General features: G+C 39.4%; 2 protein-coding genes across 2 annotated transcripts; one reads left to right on the top strand and one right to left on the bottom strand.

Moving 5' to 3' along the window:
- The first annotated feature begins 477 nt into the window (after positions 1 to 477).
- Positions 478 to 4,556, top strand: LOC101888234 (sialin-like). Its single transcript, XM_005176825.2, has 7 exons — positions 478 to 487; positions 1,670 to 1,932; positions 2,745 to 2,993; positions 3,060 to 3,515; positions 3,575 to 3,707; positions 4,091 to 4,332; positions 4,391 to 4,556. The coding sequence occupies exons 1-7, from the start codon at positions 478 to 480 to the stop codon at positions 4,547 to 4,549; spliced, it is 1,512 nt and encodes a 503-aa protein (XP_005176882.1). The 3' UTR covers positions 4,550 to 4,556.
- Positions 4,557 to 8,797: 4,241 nt separating this feature from the next.
- Positions 8,798 to 22,244, bottom strand: LOC101900465 (sialin). Its single transcript, XM_005176812.4, has 7 exons — positions 21,340 to 22,244; positions 17,794 to 18,176; positions 13,788 to 14,036; positions 13,274 to 13,729; positions 13,072 to 13,204; positions 9,697 to 9,938; positions 8,798 to 9,618 (listed from the first exon to the last, which is right to left on the bottom strand). The coding sequence occupies exons 1-7, from the start codon at positions 21,347 to 21,349 to the stop codon at positions 9,334 to 9,336; spliced, it is 1,758 nt and encodes a 585-aa protein (XP_005176869.1). The 5' UTR covers positions 21,350 to 22,244; the 3' UTR covers positions 8,798 to 9,333.
- Between the last annotated feature and the right edge of the window lie 1,197 nt (positions 22,245 to 23,441).

Raw genomic sequence — 23,441 nt, 5'->3', positions numbered from 1 at the left:
ATCGCCCTCATCCGTCTCTCTCTCTCTCTCTCTGTCACTCTCTCGCCTCTTGTTATATACCAATCACGATAATTGCAACGAAAGTAAAAGTGTCAAACACGGCTGCTTGGCCGGCCTTATCATTGCAAATAAAACAAACATTTTTTTGCCAACTAAGTGAAGTGCTATTAAGTGAATCCATGACAAATGGATTGGACGTGATTCTGTTTTTTTTTTTTTTTGCTTTTTTTCAAACGGTTAGATTAAAACAGCTTCGAATAGTTCCATTACTAATTATTTTTTTTTTTTTAATTATCTCAACTTGGCAGTTCTTCAAGATCGAACCTGGTGTCGTGGGAACAAGATTCGAATTAAAAATAATAATAAATCACAATAAGGTCATCCTTCTAAATTGGAGCCGACAAAAAAGCAGTGGGATTTGGAACGTCTTTCTCTGTGGTTGTTTGGTTTAGAGTCCGAGAAAATCACAACCCCAAAATGTGCGATGGTAAGTGGAAATCCCATAGACCACATTCTATGGATAACAGTCCGCCAAAACGTTTATTCTAAAAATGGAAAATTCTGGATAGGATGTCTTTTATACATAGTCGCTTATTTTCTTCCAAAGCTCTAGGATTAGGTAGCAATCATGGAAATGCTACATAAGATCCAAGGCTAGGATCTTCTCCCCCACTTTAAAAAGAAATTAATTCGGTCTTTATCAACTATTGATTGTAGTGGTTTCATTTGGAACGCATTTTTCTTTGGTTGGATGGCTGAGTATCTGATGAAAATGTGCGATGATAATTCACACGGACTATGGGTAGCACTTCCTTTATCCAGGGAAATTTCATAGATAAAGGATTTCAAAGGATCTTTCATTTTAAGAAGAACTCAAGATTGTCCAATACCAACCTTACAAATTAAAAAAATTCGTCTTTTCACTGACTGCATATAGCCGGCATTTAATTGGGTGCAAAGTCAGTAGATGGATCATATTTCTTTCATGGATATCTGACAACATCTGCAACGATGCTATCTTGAATTTTTTTTATAAACCCCAATATAATGCAGATATCTATACATGAGCCAATTTTTCAAATCTTATCACTCCGTCATTAAGATATGACACAACTTGTTGAAGCCTCATTCCGAGACTATCAGATTTATTATTTTCGAGAAACTGTAATATCAAACATTAATTTCGAAATTTAAATGAAAAATATTCAATATTTTTTTTTCAGATATTAATAGATCTCAAAAATTTTTTTAACTTTTTTTCAGAGGCAGGAGATCTCCAAATGTGGATTTTTAAATTATCTTTTTCAAGGACAAACTGAGCTCAAATATGGAATTAAAAAAAAAAAATTCAAACGCCTACTGACCTTGAAAATTAGAATCTTTAAATAATTTTGTTTCAAGGACCTACTAACCTTGAAAATTTAAATTTTTAAATATTTTTTTGAGGACTTAGATTTTTTAAATATTTTTTTCAAGGACCGACTGACCTTAAAAATTGGAATTTTAAAAGAAATTTTTCAAGGACTAACAAGCGTTCTAACGTGGATTTTTCAATAATTTTTTCAAGGACCAAAAGACCTCCAAACTTGATTTTTAATAATTTTTTTTTCAATCACCTTTGATTTTTTAAATATTTTTAAGGTATTTATTTTTTTCCTTTTCTTTTCAGTTCAAGCCCGTACCGTCCTTTGGTTCCTGGTCTTCATTGGATTTGCTCTCAATTATATGATACGCATCAATTTGAATATTGCCATTGTAGAAATGGTTATGCCAACAGATCCAAAGACTACAGGTCGGGCGCCTCGAATTGGAGAATCACAAGACAAGCTTTCGGCGATGTCAACATATGAGGAAAAATATGTTACCAACAGTTCTGAAGGTCTCTTGATTTTGGAGTTGGAAGGGGAACATCCAAAGAACACCTCAGGAGGGGTAAGTCAAAAAAGTAGGAAAAGACCCCTTCAGATGCTCTTAGTTGATTTAGAGAGACTACCATCGCCTCGTCCAGTGATACTCGTTTTATCTCGTCTTGGAAGGCCAGCCAGACTTTAGGTGGTCTATAGAGCCAGTCTTTAGCCTATAAAGAGCCCGGTCTATAGAGATAGTGAGAGAGAGACCGGCTTCAGCTGGTCTAAAGAAAGGAGAGAGATCGGCTTCAGCTGGTCTAAAGAGAGGAGAGAGACTGGCTTCAGCTGGTCTATAGAGAGGAGAGAGACCGGCTTCAGCTGGTCTATAGAGAGGAGAGAGACCGGCTTCAGCTGGTCTCTAGAGAGGAGAGAGACCGGCTTCAGCTGGTCTCTAGAGAGGAGAGAGACCGGCTTCAGCTGGTCTCTAGAGAGGAGAGAGACCGGCTTCAGCTGGTCTCTAGAGAGGAGAGAGACCGGCTTCAGCTGGTCTCTAGAGAGGAGAGAGACCGGCTTCAGCTGGTCTCTAGAGAGGAGAGAGACCGGCTTCAGCTGGTCTCTAGAGAGGAGAGAGACCGGCTTCATCTGGTCTATAGCGACAACCATCAGCTGTCCTTCATCTCGTCTATAAAGACCCTCCTTCATCTCGTCTATAAAGACCCGCCTTCATCTTGTCTGTAAACGCTGGCCTTCAGCTCCCTTTGGTCTACGTGCCTTCCTTCATATGATCTCTAAATTATTTATCCTTACATTTCCTTAATTTATTTTATTACATGCTGCAAACTTTCAGGCGCTAGAGTTGTAAACACCATCAGCTGATACTTTGTGTTTTTTCCTTAGATCTCTCCTCATGACTCAACCCGTTTCAATTGGAATGAATACGAACAAGGTCTAGTATTGGGTTCCTTCTTTTGGGCCCATTGGATAACCCAGATACCGGGAGGTATTTTGGGTAAAAAATATGGCACTAAATTGGTGTTTGGCCTTTCCAATGGCATGGGCTGTTGGTTGTGTTTTCTAATACCCACAATGGCGCAATGGGATTATAGGGCCTTGATTGTGCTAAGGGTGCTACAGGGATTGGTGGCGGTATGTATGGGAGATTTTTTATAAATTTACAATCTTGAAGTTAATATTTTTTCATTTTTTTTTCAGGGCCTAGCCTGGCCCTCAATGCATGTGTTGACAGCTAAATGGATACCGCCCAATGAACGTAGTAAATTTGTCACCGCTTATTTGGGTAATTCGGTGGGAGTGGCTGTATTTTATCCCCTGTTTGGTTATGTCATGTATTGGGCCTCATGGCCTTGGGTTTTTCACATCTGTGGTGCTTTGGGCGTTCTGTGGTGGTTGGGATGGCAGTATTTTGTCTATGACTCACCGGCCCAACATCCACGCATAAGTGCGACAGAGGCGAGTTATATTGAAAATTCGTTGGGCGCCACTGTGGATAGCAATAGAAAGGTGCAGACACCATGGAAGCCCATATTGACCTCTAGACCGGTGTGGATGAATGTCATAGCCCAGTGGGGTAGTATATGGGGCCTATTTACTCTGATGACCCAGGCTCCCACGTATTTTCGAATTTTACACAATTGGAATATTCAGACGGTGAGTTGGAGGAGTTTTTTGATTTTTTATAAATTCTCCTATTTTTTATTTTTTTGCAGACTGGCATCTTTTCGGGCTTGCCCCACTTAATGCGCATCATTTTTGCCTATTGCTTTTCCCTGTTTGCCGATTATCTTCTGAGGACAGAGAAGATGAGCCGAACAAATATCCGGAAATTGGCAACAGTATTTTGTAAGTATATGACATTTCCATCCCTGGATGAGTTTGGAAATTTATCTTAATGGCAAAAAAAACGATGGTAGAATTCAGAAGGTAACCTGATTTTTAATAGGCATATCCGGCTAAGAATTTTCTGTTATTTACCTTGTCAAATTTAGTTGCTGAGAAACCAAGTTCCCATCTCTGATGTATTTAATAATATACATTTTGACAAAATGAGATTTTTTCATACGTAAAAACATTTGATTGCAAGAGGTTACCTTCTTAATTTTACCATGGGTAAAATATCGAAATTTTTATAAATTTTACAGCATACTTTTAGGCTCGGCCTCTGACCACACTGCTGCATTTGATAATTGCATCCATATTTATTATTTTCCTCCCTTTCCTTTTAGGCTGCATTATCAAGGGTTTTGTGGTCCTTTCTCTGGCCTACTTTGGCTACAATCCAACGGCTGCAATTGTTCTGTTCACCGTGGCCACCATGTTCCATGGCGCCGTATCATCGGGATCCTTGGCCTCTATGGTAGATATAACACCCAATTTTGCTGGCATTGTGTTGGGTTTGAGTAGCATGATTGGTGTTCTGCCTGGTTTCATCTCGCCCTACATTGTGGGCCTGTTGACATTGGATAATGTAATTATTAGGAGATCACTTTTTTGAGAATTGTATCTTGAGATTAATTTTTTTCTAGCAAACCTTTGAGGCCTGGCAACATGTATTCCAAATTTGCGCCACAATGTTAATTGGCTGTGGGCTGCTGTATGTCATATTTGGCGATTCCACATTACAGACATGGAATGATTATAAATCAAGGGGGAGAGATGAGGAATCGACGGAAGAGATTGGGTAGAGGGGGTATCTTAGAACATTTTTGTGTGCTCTTATTTCATAAATATAGATTCCATCTTTTTATTTGGTTATATCTTAATTGTAAAGCATACTTTCAGGCTAATGAAATCTGGGTTGGAAAATACACATTGCTTCCTGAGTAGTTTATACAAAAAGTGGGATTTTGAAGCAAAATTTCGTAAAAATCTACCACTTTAGGGAAGGACGGTCCTTGGTCCGTCGGTACTTTTAGAATTAAAGTCTTCAAATTTCGTATGTAGATCCACTATTGATGCGAGAGACCAGGTAAGTTCGAGCTCTATTGCCGCTAAACTCTGAGGAGAACTAGTCTAAAGCAGTGACCTCCTGAGTAAATAACAAGGCCTGCTACTCCATAACATTGCCTTTGAGGCCAGCTACTCTACACATCCTTCCCTTAGACCTGAAGGACCTAAAAAAATTTTCAAAAGCCAAAAGACACTTCTGGAGGGCTGCAGTGTATTATGTGATCACAAAACTATAGCAACGCCCTCTAATGACCAGCTACTTTAAAGCAGCCCATTGGAGGTCAGCTTCTTTACAAAAGCGACATTTTCCGGTCTGCTACTCTACAGTAGTGGCCTCAGTGGTCGGCTACTATAGAAAAGATCCTATGAGGATATTTACTTGACAGCAGTGACATCTACTCATAAATATTTTTACGACATGGGTGGCCTCTGCTTGCAAGTTACTCTACATCAGTGGCCTCTACATATCAATTAACATCCAACGGGGGCCTCTACTAGAAAGCTATCCTACAGCAGAGCCTTAGAGGCTATCTATCTGAGGCTACTGACCAGATACTCTACTACTAAGACCCTCTATTCTATAGCATTGACCAAGTATAAAGACCTGCTACTCTATGGCAATGGCCAACTATTGTTCAACTACAACAGCAGCGCACTCTGAAACCAGCTACTTTACAGTAGATGACTCTGACATCAACTACTTCACAGCAGAGACATATAAGACCAGCTTCACTGCACCAGAGGCCTCTTTTGGTCAGCCGCTTAACAGCAGTGCATTCTGAAACCAACTACTTTATAGCGGAGGCCTTTGAGACAAGCCTCACTTCAGCAGTGATCTCAGTTACACTAAACACTGTGACTAGCCACTTTACAGTAGAGGTCTCTGGAACCAGCAACTTTACAGGAGAAGTCTTTGAGGACAGTTTCATTAGAGAAGTGGCCTTTATTAGCCTGTTTCCATAAAGCAACGGTCTCTATTAGCCATCTAATCTACATCAATGGCTTTTGAAACTTGTTACTCTTGTGGTGGTCCTCTGAGTCCAACCACTTTACAGCAGTTATCTCCACTATTTAATTATTGTATAGCAGGGCCTTCTGGAAGCTAGCTGCTCCATTATTCTAGCAATGGTCTCCAGGGCCAGTAACTCTACAGTAATGACCTCTACGAGTCAATTACTCTATAGCAGTGGCATTTGTAACTCAGCTACTATAGTACTGGGACACGGAGCTCATCTGCTTTATAGCAGTGACATCTGCGATCACCTACTCTACCGCAGTGGCTTCTGGTGGACAGTAACTCTACTGCAGCGACATCTACTTGTCAATCATTCTATAGCAGGGCATCTGAAATACAGCTACTCTCTTATAGAGACTCTGAGGTCATCTGCTTTCCACCAGTGTCATCTAGGGTTACCTACTCTACAGCAGTAGCCTCTGGGGCCAGTAAGTCTACATCAGTGAGCTCTACTAGTCACTAGGTACTTCGGTTACCCAGCTACTATATTATAGAGACTCTGAGGTCATCTGCTTTACAGCAGTGACATTTGGGATTACCTATTCTACCGCAATGGCCTCTAGGGCTAATAACTCTACAGCAGTGACCTCTAATAGTCAATTACTTAATAACAGGGGATTCTGTAATCCAGCTACTCTATTATAGAGACTCTGAGGTCGTCTGCTGTACAGCAGTGACATTTGGGGTTACCTACTCTACAGCAGTGTTCTCTACTAATCAATTACGCTATAGCAGTGTCATCTGTAACCCAGCTTCTCTATTTCAGGAATGTGGATGCCATCTGCGGTCACTAACTCTAGAGCAGTGGCATCTGGGGGCCAGTACTTATACAGCAGTGACCTCTACTAGTCAATTACTCAATAACAGGGGCTTCTGTAATGCAGCTACTCTAATCTAGGGGCCGGAGCCCATCTACTTTACAGCAGTGCAATCGTAAACTACAGCGGTGACCTCTACAAGTCGATTACTATATAGCAGGGACCTCTTCTATCCAGCTACACAATTGCAAGTCTGTGAGGCCAATATTAGCACACTCTAAGGCCAGCTTCTCTACAGCACTGTTCTCTCTGAGTGACTTCTTCAACTTTCAATTGAATGTCAAAGTCATCCAGGGCTGGAAATGTGTTATTGCTTACAAATTGCCGTTGCCAACAACCTTGCATAAGACCTCCCCCAATAAAATCTTAATTTGGTTAGCCTAAGGTAGCCCAAGATTTTGATAACACTTTTCCGCTATTGCCAAAAAACATTGTTTTTTATTTTGATTTTTTTTTAAACGATAACAATCATAAAAGCATTAAAAGAGCTTACTACGTCTAAAGAGAGTGTGTGTGTGGCGAAAAGTAAACGACCTACATACACACCGGGTTTCTGTTTTTTTATTATCATAATTCCCGCCTGATAATCTCCGGCAAATAGTGGGAGCTGTCATTCGAATAACACCCACCGAGAAATGGCTTATTCAAATAAAGGTCATAATCCGCTTTTAAGAAGAAGAAAAAACCAGTAAAGAAAGTCTTAAAGTCGAGCGGGGCCGACTTTATGATACCCTACACCACTTTGCTAATTTATTAGAGCTCCACATAACAATTAAAAGTTTTTATGGGAGAATTCAATCATACACGCTATGATTATTATTGTAATTTAAAGTTCAAAAGACTAAATATGCCGAAGCATTTGTATCTTTTGAATTCGGACTTGTATTGCCCATTTGATATATATTTGGGAGCTATACATGCAAATCTGAACCGATCTTGATAAAATTTAGCAAATGTATTTCTTAGCTGTATTTGATATATTTCCCCAAATATTGTTGTTACAGAGTGCATATTACGGCTGCAGAGGACTAAAATAACAAATCGGATGAACAATATATATATGGGAGCTATAGCTATATCTGAACCGATCTTCACGAAATTTGACATACTAGCTTCTAGACTCAATTCGGTCGTAAGTGCCAAATTTCATCCCATTTGGACAAATATTAGACGTTTGATGCCCAATAAAAGGTAAATCGGACGAAGTTATGTATGGGAGATATATCCAAATCTGAACCTGATCTTGATAAAATTTGGCAAAGATATTTCTGAGCTGTATTTCATATATTTCCCTGAATATCGTTGTTACAGAGTGCATATTACAGCTGCGGAGGACAAAAATAACAAATCGGATGAACAATATATATATGGGAGCTATAGCTATATCTGAACCGATCTTTACCAAATTTGACGTACTAAGTTCTAGGCTCAATTCGGTCGCATGTGCCAAATTTCATCCCATTTGGACAAATATTAGACGTCTGGTGCACAATAAAAGGCAAATCGGACGAAGTTATGTATGGGAGATATATCCAAATCTGAACCTGATCTTGATGAAATTTGGCAATGGTATTTCTGAGCTGCACTTGATATATTTCCCCAAATATTGTTGTTACAGAGTGTATATTACGACTGCGGAGGACTAAAATAACAAATCGGATGAACAATATATATATGGGAGCTATGGCTATATCTGAAGCGATTTCGATCAAATTTGGCATACTTATTTTCAGGCCTAATTTGGTCGCAAGTGCCAAAATTCATCGCATTTGGGCAAATATTCGACGTTTTGTGCACAATATAAGGCAAATCGGACGAAGATATATATGGGAGCTATATCTAAATTTTGACCGATTATCCCCGATTTCGGCCGGGGTTCGGCCTTGGGCAAAAGAAATGATTTTTGCAAAATTTCATGTGGATCGGGTAATAAATGCGACCTGCATTTTGTTTACAAAAATACATGGACAGACGGAGGGCCGGACATGCATAAATCGACTCAGAATGTGATTCCATGCAGATCATCCAAAGGCATTATGGGTCTATCTCGCCTCCTTTTGCCTGTTACAAACAAATGCACAAAGACATGAGACCCTGACCACCTTGTGGTGTAGGGTATAATAAATAAAAACACTTCTGGAATTTTTCTGTTTTTTTTTTCTTAAATTTTAAAACAAATTTATTATTACAACAATAAACAATAATAATAACAACAAAGTGTGACATTTACTTATGGCTATGAATTAACTATTTTAGGTCCCTGACTATCTTTTGTTTGTTTTGTTTTGTGTTTTCTTGTTTGTCGAACTATTTGTTTTCTTTTTCTCGCTCAAATCCCTGGCTGGCTGAGAGTTCAAGATTAACTCTCAAAATTTACAAGGTGATAAAATTAAGACACTTCTTATCAAAAACGGTTGGGTGTTTGTTGTGAAATTTGTTGTTGTTGCGAGGGATGATTTTTCATTTCTGGAGAATAAATACTGTTTCGTGTTTTTAAGTAAACAGCAGCTAAATACTTATGCATTATGTTTGTGTATACGTCTGTATGTGTGTGTGAGAGTGTGTGTGCTCATTATCTTTAGAATACCGTTAATATCACAAAAGCATTTGCAACCTGTTTGTGTTTCCTTCTTCTTCTTCTCTTTCGTCTTCTTATAACCTAACTTTTTTTTCTTTAGCTTCCATCTTAACCTGAGAGTTTTTGAACTTTTTCCTTTGCTCCTTCTTCTCCATCTCCTTCCCCATCTTCTTCTACTTTTGCCTTCACCTTCACATCAGTCTTATCCAATTCCACTTTGGGCTTAACTAAATCATCTTTGGTTAGCTGCATTAATTCCTTGTCATCCACCCGAGAGCTATAGTCATTCCACTTTTGCAATGTGGACTCCGCGAATAGGACATAGAGCACGCCACTGCCAATCAGCATGGCGGCACAAATGAGGAACACATATTTCCAGGATTCAAAGGTTTGCTGGAAAAAAAATCGAAAAAAAAAATAATTCCGGGAAATTATTACAAAAATCCCCCATAATACCCAAGAAATACTTACATTCCCCAACGTCAACACACCCACAATATAGGGTGAAATAAAACCGGGTAGGACCCCAATCATACCACTAATACCCAAAACAATGCCGGCGAAATTCGGTGCTATATCCACAATGGAGGCCAGCGGTCCCGAAGACACCGCCCCATGGAACATCGTTGCCACGGTGAGATAAACAATGGCCGCCGTTGAATTGTGGCCAAAGTAAGCCAAGGCCACAACCACCAGACCCTTGACAATGCAACCTGAAAGGGGAAGAGATATTGGTCAGGATTAAAAAGAAGTCGAAAGGGAGCTACATTTTTTTCTAAACAAGCTACTCTACTGCAGCGGTATCTACGGGCCAACTACTTCACGAAAGTGGCCTCTTCTGGCCAGTTGCTCAACTCTTTAGTCTTTGAGGCTAGTCACTCTGCAGCAGTGGTCTCTGTGAGCAGGTAGACTACCTTAGTGGCCTATACTGGCCACCAATTTTCAGGCCACTTACTCTTCAGCAAAGGCTTATGTGACCAGTGACTCTTCAAAAGCGACCTCTACTAGTCAATTATTCTACTGCAGGGCTACTGTGGCCAGCTAAACTATACCAGTGGCTTTTACTGGGCAGTTCCTCTACTGCGGGGGCCTCTGAGGCCAGTTAGTCTTCAGCAGTGGCTTCTATGAACAGCTACATACAGCAGAGACCTATATAGCCTCTGAGGCCACTCGCTCTGCAGCAGCGACCTCTGTGGGTAGCTAGACTACGTTAGTGGCCTATACTGGCCAGCAACTTTAAATCAGGCCACTTAGTCTTTATCAAAGACCTCTGTGACCAGTGACTCTTCAAAAGCGAACTCTACTAGTCAATTTTTCTATTGCAGGGCTACTGAGGCCAGCTACTCTACACCAGTGGCTTTTACTGGGCAGCTCCTCTACTGCGGTGGCCTCTGAGGCCAGTTAGTCTTCAGCAGTGGCTTCTATTGAAGAGCTACATACAGCAGAGACCTATGTGACCTCTGAAGTCGATTACTCAACAGCAGTGACCTCTTCTAGTCAATTATTCTATACCAACTACTCTATGGAAAGGGTCCCTGAAATCATCTATTCCAAAGCAATGGACTCAGAAGTCATCCACTCCATAGAAGTCGCCTCTGAGGTGAGATACTCCACATAAATGGGGCCTGAGACCAGTAACTCTGCAACAGCGACATCTACTAGTCAATTATTATAATTCAGGGCCATCTACTCTATATCAGAGGCCTTTGTGCGCAGCTACTGTACATCAGTGGCCTCTGAGGCCAGTATGTCATCAGCAATGGCCTCTGACACCAGGTAATCTACAGCAGTTAACTCTGGTAGTCGAATACTCTATAGAAGTGGCCCCTTAAACCAGTAACTCTACAACAACGACCTTCAGTTATTCTAGTGCAGGGCCATCTACTCTACATCTGTGGCTTTTGGGAGCCGCTACTTCATATCAATGTCCTCTGAGGCCAGTTAGTCTTCAGCAATGGCCTCTGATGCCAAATACTCTACAGCAGTGACCTTTTCTAGTCAATTACTCTATCGCAGTGCCCTTTAAAGTCAACTACTCCTCGGAAAGGATCTCTGAAATTAGCTACTCCGCAGCAATAGTATCTAAAGTCAGCCACTGCATAGACGTGGTCTCTGTGGTGAGATACTCCTCAAGAATGGCCTCTCAGACCAATAACTCTACAACAGCGACATCTACAAATGAGTTTTTCTATTGCAGAGCCTTATATCAGTGGCCAATGTAGAGCAGCTTATCTACATGGCCTCTGAGACCAGTAAGTCTTCAGCAAAGGCCTCTAAGGCCAGGTACTCTACAGCAGTGACCTCTACTAGTCAATTATTCTATAGTAGTGGCCTCTGAGACCAGAAACTCTACAACACCGACATCTTCTCGTCAATTATTCAACTGCAGGGTCACTGAGGCCAATTACTCTGCAGCAGTGACCTCCATGGGCAGCTATTCTACATCAAGAGCCTCTAATGACCACAAACTCTACTACAGCGCGGCCTCTGAGACCAAGAACTCAACAACAACGACCTCTAGTAATCAATTATTTTACTGCAGGGCCGCTGAGGCCATCTATGCTACAGCAGTGACCTCTCTGGGCAGCTATTCTACATCAGTGGCCTCTACTGACCGCATACTCTACTACAGCGTTCTTTGTCTCGAGCTTCTCTGTGGCGTTGGCCTCTGAGGCCAGTTACTCTACAGCAGTGGCCTCTATTTGTCAACAACTCTTTAACAGGGGGCCTCTACAAGTCAGGTATTCTATTTCAGGTCTGTTGAGGCTATCTACTCTAGATCAGTGGCCTCCGAGGCCAGTCACTCAGCAGCAGTAGCCTCTACTTGTCAATTACTCTTTGACAAGAACCTCTACTATTCAGCTGCTCTATTACAGGGCCTTTGAGTCCAGCTAATCTACAAAAATGAGCCCTACTGACCAGATTCTCCATTGCAGCGTCCTCTTTGGGCAGCTACTCCATAGCAGTGGCACCTGAGGCCAGTTACTCTACAGCAATGCCCTCTACTTGTCAATTACTTTTCAACAAGGGTCTCTACTAGCCAGCTACTCTATTGCAGGGCATCAGAGGCTATCCACTTGACAGCAACGTCCTCTGAGCTGTACTGTACCATTACTGGGTTTCTGAGGCCACCTACTCTACAACTGGGACCTCTACTGACCAAATCTTTTATTATAGCGTCCTCTGTGGTCAGTTACTATGTAGCAGTGGCCTCTGAGATCAGCTACCTCTACAGCAGTGACCTCTATTTGTCAATTATTCTTTAACAGAGGCCTCTACTAGTCAGCTATTCTATTGTAAAGCTCCTAAGGCCTCTACTAATCATATACTCTACTACAACGTCCTCTGTGGCCATATACTTTATATCTGTGGCCTCTGAGATCCTCTATTCCATAGCAGTGACATCTATTGGTCAACTAAAATGAAAAAGTGAGATCCGTGGGCAGTCACACTAAAGCAGTGGCATCTACTAGTTAATTATTCCATCACAGTGGCCTCTGAACCTAGCAACTCCACAGAAGGGGCGCCTGAGGTCAGCTACCCCAGAACAATGGCCTCAGAGGTCAGAAATTCTAAAACAGAAGCTTCACTAGGCAATTACTCTATAGAGGGGCCTGTAATACCTCTGAAACCAGTAACTCTACAATAGCACCCTCTGCTAGTCAAATACTCTATAGCAGTGTTTTAAGCCAGCTACTCAACAGAAGAGGCCTCTGTAGGCTGCTACTCAACATCAATGCCCTCTATGGGTCAAATCTTAACAGTAGTGTCCTCTATGACTGACTTCTCCAACTTCTTCTTAATTTTCAAAATCATCCAGAGCTGGGAATGTGTTTTTCTACTTACAAATTGCCGTTGCCAACTTCCTTATATTTGTTCGGCTCATTTTCTCGGTCTTCAACAAATAATCGGCAAACAACGAAAAGACATAGGCGAAAATCATGCGCATCAAATGCGGCAAGCCGGACAAAATTCCAGTCTAAAAAAAATTAAAAGAAAAGAATTTCTCAAATATTTTCAACACCTCAATCACCCTTCCCCAACTTACCGCTCTAATATTCCAATTGTGTATGACCCTGAAATACGTTGGAGCCTGGGTCATGAGGGTAAACAAACCCCATATACCACCCCATTGGGCAATGACATTCATCCATACAGGTCTTGAGAGCAGAATAGCCTTCCACGGGGTGCCCACTGCCGCGGCACTTTGGACCGATGCACCCAGCGACTTTTCAATATATCTTACCTCCGATTCGCTAATTCGAGGATGTTGAGCTGGCGAATCATAGACAAAGAATAGCCATCCAAACCACCACACGGTACCCAAAATACCACAGAAATGATAGACCCAAACCCATGAGCCCCAATGCATGATATAACCGAAAAAGGGATAAAAGACAGCTATGCCCACCGAACTACCCAAATATGCGGTGACGAATTTACTACGTTCATTGGGCGGTATCCATTTGGCGGTCAGCACATGCATGGCCGGCCAGGCAAGGCCCTAAGATGGGAGTAAAATTTTACAACAATTTTATTTTGAAAACTGTACTTTTACTTACCGTCACTAGACCCTGCAGTACCCTCAGCACTATCAAGGCCCTGTAGTCCCAATGCGACACAGCCGGTATGAAGAAGCACATCCAACAGCCAATGGCATTTGCCAGACCAAACACCAATTTGGTGCCATATTTTTTGGCCAAAATACCACCGGGAATTTGGGTTACCCAATGGGCCCAGAAAAAGGAACCCAACACCAGACCCTGCTGATACTCGTTCCAATCGAAACGTATTTGTTCATCGGAAATGGGCTGAAAATTGTAAAAAAAATATTTTTTTGAAAAATCGGGTACTATCAGATGTTATCCGAATATTTTTCGCCTAAAAGTATGCAGCACACATTTATAAATCAGACAGGAAGAAAACATAGGCCACCTTACTACAGTTTTTGTAGCCCAGCGGTTATCTCCTAAGTAGAAAATAATCTTTATGAAGAAGTGAAGAAGAGAAAATTTATAGGTGACTGGATGGTAGTCTTAATGGACGGCATGAGCAGTGCCCTACTGGTCATATCCTCCATGGCAGGGGCCTCTACATATCACCTCCTCCTCTAAAGCAGTGGCCTTTAAATTAACAACAGCAGATACCACCTATCAGTTTCTTTACAGCAGTGACCTCTACTGACGAGAAACTCTACGCAGCGGCCCTACTAAGGACATATTTTTTTCCTAGAGAAAAGCTACTCTGCTGCACTACCCTTTACTGGCCACCTTCTTCATAGCAGTGGCATCTACATGTCAACACCAGCTACTCCGAAGAGCGGCCTCCGCTTGTCCGTTTCTTTAGAGCAGTGACCTCTACTAACCAGAAACTCTTCAGAAGCAGCCTCTACTGAGGACATATATTTTTCCTGACGAAAAGCTACTCTGCTGCAGTGGCCCCTACAGTTCGCCTTCTCAACTGCTCAGCGAAGCTTTGGCCTCTACACTCTACAATTGCGACCCCTACTGGTCAGTTTCTCTACAGCCGTGGCCTCCAATAACCAGAAACTCTGCAACAGTGACCTTCAGCGATCAGTAACTCTACTATAGTTACCACTTAAGCTAGCTACTCTACAGCAATGTCCCCTACCAGCCACCTACCTTACAGCAGTGGCCTCTTGTGGTCACCAGCTCTACAACAGTGGCTTTTTCTGTTAAATCTCTATAGCAGGGACCTCTGAGGACAACTACTCTACAGTATGGGCTTCTGAAATCAACTACTCTACAGCAGTGACCTCTCAACCCAGATATTCGACAACAATGGCCTTTAAGGCCAGCTTCTCTACACCAGTGAACTCTAATTTTCAGCTACTGACCAGCAGCGGCATCTGAAGTCAGCTACTCCAAAGACGTGACCTCTCAGACTAGCTACTCCATAGCAATGGCCTCTACTAGCCAATAGTCGACTATGGGACCAGATGCTCTACACCAGTCGCCTCTAAGGTCAGTTTTTTCACAGCAGTGACTTCTGAGAAATGCTACTCTACAACAATGCTCTCTACTAGTGAATTTCTTCATAGCAATGGCCTCTACTGGCAGCTACTCTACAGCAGCGACATCTTCTTGCCAGCTATTTTACTGCAGTATTCTTTACATGCCAAGCTACTCTATTACAAGGTTCTTCAGACTAGCTATTTCATATCAGGGTCTCTACTCGTCAGCAAATCTACAACAGAGGCCTCTAAGACCAGGCATTCTACAGCAGCGGACTTTCTTGGCCATCTACTCGCAAGCAGCGCCCTCTTATTTTAAATACTCTACACCACTGGCCATCTCAGGCCATCTACTTTACACGAGCGATCTCTGAGGCCATCTATTTGACAGCAGCTTCTGAGGACAGCCACTCTACGGCAGTGACCCCTACTAGTCAATTATTCAATGGCAATGCCTTCACTAGTTAGCTACACTACAGCACTAGAGACCTGTTACTCTACAACAATGCCCTCTACTAGTCAGTTACTCTATATCATTAGCCTCTATTGGTCTGATACTCGAAAGCTGTGGTATATGAGACCAAGTACTCTTTTGCCAGTGGCGTTTTAGTTCAGCTACCCTTCAGTCGGGGCTTTTGAGGACTGTTACTCCACAGCAGCGACTAATCAGTTATTCCACATCAGTGGCCTCCATTGGTCAGCTACTCGAAAGCTGAGGTCTCTGAGACCAGGTACTCTATTGCAGTGGCGTTTTAGTTCAGCTACCCTTCAGTCGTGGCCTCTCAGCCAGTTACTCTACAGCAGCGACCTCTAAGACCATCTAATTAACATCAGTGGCTTCTGAGGACTGTTAATTTACGGCAGTGGCCTCTACTAGTCAATTACTTAATAGAAAGATCTCTATTAGTCAACAACTCTACAGCATTGGAGATCGGCTACTCTATAACAATGTCGTCTACTAATCAGTTATTTCACATCAGTGGCCTCCATTGGTCAGCTACTCGAAGGCTGTGGTCTCTGAGACCAGCTGCTCTATTGCAGTGCCCTCTCAGTTCAGCTACTCTACAGCAGCGACATCTAAGACCATCTAATCGACAGCAATGGCTTCTGAGGACTGTTACTCTACGGCAGTGACCTTTACTGGTCGATTACTCAATAGAAAGATCTCTATTAGTCAACAACTCTACAGCATTGGAGACCGGCTACTCTATAACAATTTCCTCTACTAATCAGTTATTCCACATCAGTGGCCTCCATTGGTTAGCTATTCGAAAGCTGTGGTCTCTGAGACCAGCTATTATATTGCAGTGCCCTCTTAGTTCAGCTACTCTCCAGTTGTGGCCTCTCAGCCAGTTACCCTTCAGCAGCGGCATCTGAGGTCATTTATTCGACTGCAGTGGCTTCTGAGGACAGCTACTTTACAGCAATGGCTTCTACTAGTCAGTTACTCAATGGCAATGTTTCCACTAGCCAGCTATTCTACAGCAGTGGATATCTCCTACTCTCAAAAAGTGCCCTCTATTGGCCAGCTACTCGACAGCTGTGATCAATGAGACCATCTACTCTATAGCAGCAGCCTTTAAGGTCAGCTACTCTATTCCAGGCCACCTTTAGCCAACAAATATACACAGTGGCCTCTCGGGTAACCTACTTTACAGCAGCGACCTCTACGGCCAGCAACTCGACAGCTGTGGTCACTGAGACCATCTGCTCTATTGCAGTGGCTTTTGAGGTCAGCTACTCTATTCCAGGCCACCTTTAGCCAACAAATATGCTACAATGGCCTCTCGGGTTAGCTACTCTACAATAGCGGCTTCTACGGCCAGCTACTCTAAAGCAGAGTCCCCTATCTGCCAGCTTATTACCTCAGCGGCCTCTGTGTTCAGAAGAGAATATTTGGCGACATAAAGTAACCCGAAAAAGGGAAGCTTAAGGAGCTTCACAAGACCGAATCCTAAAAATCTTCGGGTCTTGGCAAGAGGTTTCCTAAAATTATACTTTAAAATCCACTGGTCTTTTTAGAGGCATCCAAAAACGGGAATTTTTTGCTCTCATTTTTTTTTTGTTTTTTTTTTTTTTTTCTTTTTTTCGGAAATGTTTTTTTAATATTTTTTTTATTTTCCCAATTTATCTAAACCCCCGAAAAAAAAAAAAACTCCCACGCACTACGAGACCCCCAAGTTCATTGTACAGATATTTAACGTTCCGATCCGACGCATGAATCAATTCGAAAATATTCACAAATTCTATCTATTTTAACCGGCATTTTAGCAAACCCATTGAAAAAAAAACACCAAAAAACAACAACAAATGCCGGTTTAAATTTAAAACTAACCCGCTCTCTCTCTCTCTCTCTCTATCGTTCTCTGCAGGCAAGATTGATTACAGATTACGCCGCTATGAGCTGGATTAATTCTATCACGTTAAATTAAATCAGCAACGCCACACAGCAAGCACTTGACAGGTGTTAGTGTGTGTGTCAAATGTCGTGGTCCACTAACTAAGTCTCTGCCACTCAAAACCCACTCACTCTGTGATTTATTCATTCATTCATTCATCTAGTCATTTTTCTAACCTCCAATTCATTGACTTACATGCGATGATGCATTCTTCAGATCTTCGGTTTCGTGTTGTTGTTGCAATTCGAAATTCTCATGCAAACGCCCGGAAGAAGAACTTATATTAGCAGCTATTTCCTCAAAAACGCCACTAGAGGCGACAGCAGCGGCGACTGTTGTTGTGCTGCTATTGCCGTTGATTTCACCAGACATTGATGACGCTGATCGCAATGATGCCGGCAATTCTGCCAATGACTCTTCGGACGGCAAGGAGGCGGCGGCGGTTGTAAGCTGTGATATCGTCTTACTTTTTGGCGAGACCACCATTTCCACAATTGTTATATTCAAATTGATGCGTATCATATAATTGACGGCAAAGCCGATGAATACCAAATACCAGAGGACGGTGCGAGCTTCGACTGGAAATAAAGGGGAAAAATAAAATAAAATTGATAGTGATTTTCTATATTTTTGGGAATAGATGCCCAGGGTATAAGATATTAGTTATAGCTAAGTTATAAAAGTTTCAACACCTGTTTTCAGCTGTCGGTTTAACACGAATTTGCCTAAAAGTATGCAGTACGAACAGAATTTAAGGATTTAAACTAATATAAAGGGCATATTAAGACGAAAGGCTTTATGAATGACTTGAAAGAAGTTTGTACACACATGAGAGGAGTTCCGTTTGGCGACCAACATGAAAAGGTCCTTTTAGACCCGGCGAAGGGAATCTTTATAGACCCTAAACTAAAACTCATTTGGAGTATTCATTGGCGACTTAAGGAGAGTCTTATTAAGGCAGCCTCTTTAGATGAACTGCAGGAATTCTTTATAATTGAGAAAAGCTAATGGCGGATGGCGTGAGTCTATACAGACGAGACCTGAAGGACCAGGGTGCAATATCCTAGAGCTAAAAGCTGACAGTCTCTAAAGACGAGAGCTAAAGGACGAGTATCGCCCAAATAATATCCAACTATTTTTCGGCTGACGCTGGTGCGGACGCCTTCGCACTCTCAGACAACAAATCTACAAGCTCGAAGTTAACCTCCACCTCGGACTCGAACATCGATTCTAGATCGTCTGCTACCAGTCGTAAGACAAAATGAACGGGAAATCTGAGAAGCGACAATGCTCTGACCTGGACCTTATTTGAGATGTGCCAAGTCTGAATGGGAGAGGTACCAGAAAAAGTGGTCCGATATATCCCATCTTCACGGCAGATCTTGAAGATAAAAGGATGCATATTTCGGATCTTATAATCGTTCTGGTTATTCAAAATGTTAACCCTTTGTTGGGGAAGGCACCAGAAGAAATGGTCCGATCTCTACCGTCTTTATAACAGTTCTTGCATTGATGGAAATATTGAGATGTGCCAAATCTGAATGCAATCGGATTTTAATTTCGGGTTTTATGAGCTTTGTGGATATTCAAAATTATGACCCTTTGTGGGGGAGGTACCAGAATGAGTGGTCAGATAAATCCGATCTTCACAACAGATCTTGTGTTAGTAGAAATATTGTGGTGTGTGTAATTTGAAGGGAGTTGGATGCTTATTTCGCTTTCTATGAGTGTTTTGTTTTTCAAAATCTTGAACCCTATGTGGGGGAGGTAACAGAAAAATGGTCCGATCTCTGTCATCTTTATAACAGATCTTGTGTTGATGGAAATATTGAGATGTGCTAAGTCTGAATGCAATCGGATTTTAATTTCGGTTTTTATGAACTTAGTGGATATTAAAAATTATGACCCTTTGTGGGGGAGGTACCAGAATGAGTGGTCAGATAAATCCGATCTTCACAACAGATCTTGTGTTAGTAGAAATATTGTGGTGTGTGTAATTTGAAGGGAGTTGGATGCTTATTTCGCTTTCTATGAGTGTTTTGTTTTTCAAAATCTTGAGCCCTATGTGGGGGAGGTACCAGAAGGAATGTTCCGATCTCTAACATCTTAAAAACAGATCTTGAGCTTATGGAAATATTGAGTTGTACTAAGTCTAAATGGAATCGGATGTTAAATTCGCGTTTTATGAGCTTAGTGGATATTCAAAATTTTGACGGTTTGTGGGAAGGGGTGGACCGATAAATTCCATCTTCACGCCGGACCTTGGGTTAATAAAAATAATATGATCTGTGTATTTTCGAGACAATCGGACTCTTACATGACATTTTATAAGAGTTATAATTATTCAAAATTTTGACCCTTTGTGGGGGAGGTACTTCATGGAGTGGACCGATATTGTCCATTTTCGCACCTGACCTAGCAAAAGTGTATATGTATACATATTTTTTGTATACATACAAACATAATACATAATACATACATAATATTTTATATTTATTATTATTTATACAAAAAATTATTTATTTATTATTATTATTAATTATTTATTTGATATATTAATTCATTTACCTATTTATATTTTATAATCTTCAATTATTATTATTATTATTATTATTATTATTATTATATTATTATTATTATTATTATTATTATTATTATTATTATTATTATTATTATTATTATTATTATTATTATTTTATTATTATTATTATTATTATTATTATTATTATTATTATTATTATTATTATTGTTATTATTATTATTATTATTATTATTATTATTATTATTATTATTATTATTATTATTATTATTATTATTATTATTATTATTATTATTATTATTAGTATTATTATTATTATTATTATTATTATTATTATTATTATTATTATTATTATTATTATTATTATTATTATTATTATTGGTATTATTATTGTTATTATATTATTATTATTGTTATTATTATTATATTATTAGTATTATTATTATTATTATTATTATTATTATTATTATTATTATTATTATTATTATTATTATTATTATTATTATTATTATTATTATTGTTATTATTATTATTATATTATTATTATTATTATATTATTATTATTATTATTATTATTATTATTATTATTATTATTATTATTATTATTATTACATATAAATATATATTACATTACATATAATTATATTAAAATAAGATTTTGTATTTATTATTACTTATATTATTATGTTATTCATAGTATTATAATATTTATATTTATTAGTACTTTTGTTATTATATATATTCTAATATTTTTTTATTATTACCTTTTGTTATTTATTAATTATAATCATTATTATATTTTTTAATTATTATTATTATAAAAAAATATTATTTATTTATTCTTTGATTTAATTTTCATATATAATTTATATTTTATATATTTATATTTTTATATATAACTTTTAATTTTTTTTTTTTTTTTTGTAATCTTCAATTATTATTTTTTTCAATTATTTTTAATTACCTATTATTATTTCAATTATTATAATTATGATTATTTTCATATATATTACTAACTATTTATTATTTATTTGCGCTTTTACCCATTATTATACATTGTATTTTATTATTTGTTTATTACTTACTATTTGTAATTTATTTTTAAATTATATTTTAATTTTTTTTTATTTTTTCAATTGTTTGCTTAAGCCCAGTGTCCTTTAATTACCCACTCCATAATCCATAATCCCAAAAACACTTACCGTTAGACATTTTGATTTGATTATTTGCAAATTCCCAATAGCTGGCTAATAAATTAGATTTGTGTTTTGAAACAAAATTTCTGATATGACTGGAATATTTTTCATTTATTTATTCGATTTTATCGGTCACACAATCTGGAACATTTAGTATTCTTCTTTTGTTTACGTTCCGCGGACGATCGTCAATATTTGAAAAAAATGCCAGTTATTTACAAGAGAAAATTAAAATTGAACTATTTGTTCAATACTATCCCGCTTTGTTACTTATCATCCGTTTAATTATTCAAATACGTTGTGGGTTGGTGGCTGGAACACAATCTTAAATTCGCCTACGATTGTCGATCAAATAATTATCATGATGACGCTGGTCTTGTGTCTTGGGTTTTAATTTAATTTTAATTATTATTTTTTTTCCTTTTTAAATTTTTCTCATTTGCCGTAGTAACGCCGTAAAATAGCCTCATGCAACAATCTCGAAATACTTAGATACGCCAACGACCGACCCAACCTTAGCAGGTGGTGCTGTGATGAAAGCTAGTTGCTGACTGAAAAACCCAGAAATCCTAACCCGCCAACCAGACACGGAGAGAGAGCGCCCGAAAATAGTTACTAGATCTGTTCGTTTTGAATATCCCGACTAGAATGCAATCCATTTGCCATGGATCTGCTTAATAACACCATAACGAGCGTTCTCCCATGGAACAACAAAATCAACGGCAACAACAACAACAAATATTTGTGTGGTTTATTATTATTATTGTTGCTGTTTGTTTGGCAGTGATAACACAAAAACGGCAGCAGCAGCAGCGCTCGGCTTTACTTTCTTCCAGTTCGTTGTGATCGCCTCTCTCTCTCACACGCTTCGTATCTATGTTAGGAAATTTTACTAGGTTTTTGTATGTAATAAAAGTTAAGAACAACAGCAACAACAATAACACAATACGCTCGTAGGCTATATTTATATCTGGGCTTTTTATAGATTTATATCCAGCCGCGACCAGCCGTAAACAACGTGATGAGAACACGATGCCAGTGATGGATGGATAGGTTCTAAATTTAAGACGCCCTTATCATTTGGCAAACAGACAAAGATGATGGGATGAAATCACTTAATATTGACACATACAATATCGGATCAGATTGGTTTGGTTTAGTGATACACAGCTACATGGAAATCGTCCAATGCTTCACTCGGAGATGTTAGATTCATTGTGTTCATCCTAGCAAGTAAAAAAAGAAATAGCAAGTAAAAAAAGAGCTAATGGGCCGAACTTTTTATACATTCCACCGTTCGGAAGGAATTTGAAAATTTAAAAAAAAAATCCATTAAAAAATACCGCTCAAATGAAATCCTTTATATAGAGGCTATACAAAGACGTGGACCTGCATAGACAATTTTCCGTCATAGGCTGCAGTACCCTTTACGAAGTTCAAATACGAAAACTGAAAGAATTCCCTTAAATAAATGTCTCTAATATCATCAAAATCCCGAAAATCGGGAGATTCCGTTGTATGGGGCCTATACAAAGACCTGGACCTGCTTAGACAATTTTCCGCCATAGGTTGTAGTACCCAGTAAGAACTTCAAATACGAAATTTGAAAGAATTCTGTTAAAAAATGTCCTACAATCATCTAAATACCGAATAAAGGAAGGTTCCCTTGTATGGGGGCTATAGAAAGACGTAGACCTTAATAGCCAATTTTCCTTCATAGGTTAAAGTATCTATTACGAACTTCAAATATGAAATTTGAAAGAATTCCGTAAAAAAGTGTCGCTACTATAATCAGAATACCGAATAAAGGGAGGAACCGTTGTATGGGGGCTACACGAAGAGGTGGGCCTGCATAAACAATTTTCCGTCCTAGGTTGTAGTACCCATTACGAACTTCAAATACGAAATTTGAAACAATTCCGGTGAATAATGTCGCTAATATCATCAAAATACCGAATAGAGGGAGGTACCGTTTGAATGGGGGCTACACAAAGACGTGGACCTTCATAGACAATTTTTCCGTTTAAAAATGTCGCTAATATCATCAAAATTCCGAATATCGGGAGATTCCGTTGTATGGAGGCTATACAAAGACGTGGACCTGCACA

Source organism: Musca domestica, unplaced genomic scaffold (assembly GCF_030504385.1).
Source record: "Musca domestica strain aabys unplaced genomic scaffold, Musca_domestica.polishedcontigs.V.1.1 37, whole genome shotgun sequence".
In the NCBI taxonomy this organism is placed as follows: domain Eukaryota; kingdom Metazoa; phylum Arthropoda; class Insecta; order Diptera; family Muscidae; genus Musca; species Musca domestica.
Note: the sequence above shows the minus strand (reverse complement) of the source record. Positions and strands in the feature narration are given on the sequence as shown.

Excerpts from the sequence above, each read along its gene's own strand:
- LOC101888234 (XM_005176825.2), top strand. Across the intron at positions 2,994-3,059 it reads TGCTACAGGGATTGGTGGCG|GGCCTAGCCTGGCCCTCAAT; the intron begins GTATGTATGGGA and ends TTTTTTTTTCAG. Across the intron at positions 3,516-3,574 it reads ACAATTGGAATATTCAGACG|ACTGGCATCTTTTCGGGCTT; the intron begins GTGAGTTGGAGG and ends ATTTTTTTGCAG.
- LOC101900465 (XM_005176812.4), bottom strand. Across the intron at positions 13,730-13,787 it reads TACTGCAGGGTCTAGTGACG|GGCCTTGCCTGGCCGGCCAT; the intron begins GTAAGTAAAAGT and ends CTCCCATCTTAG. Across the intron at positions 13,205-13,273 it reads ACAATTGGAATATTAGAGCG|ACTGGAATTTTGTCCGGCTT; the intron begins GTAAGTTGGGGA and ends AATTTTTTTTAG.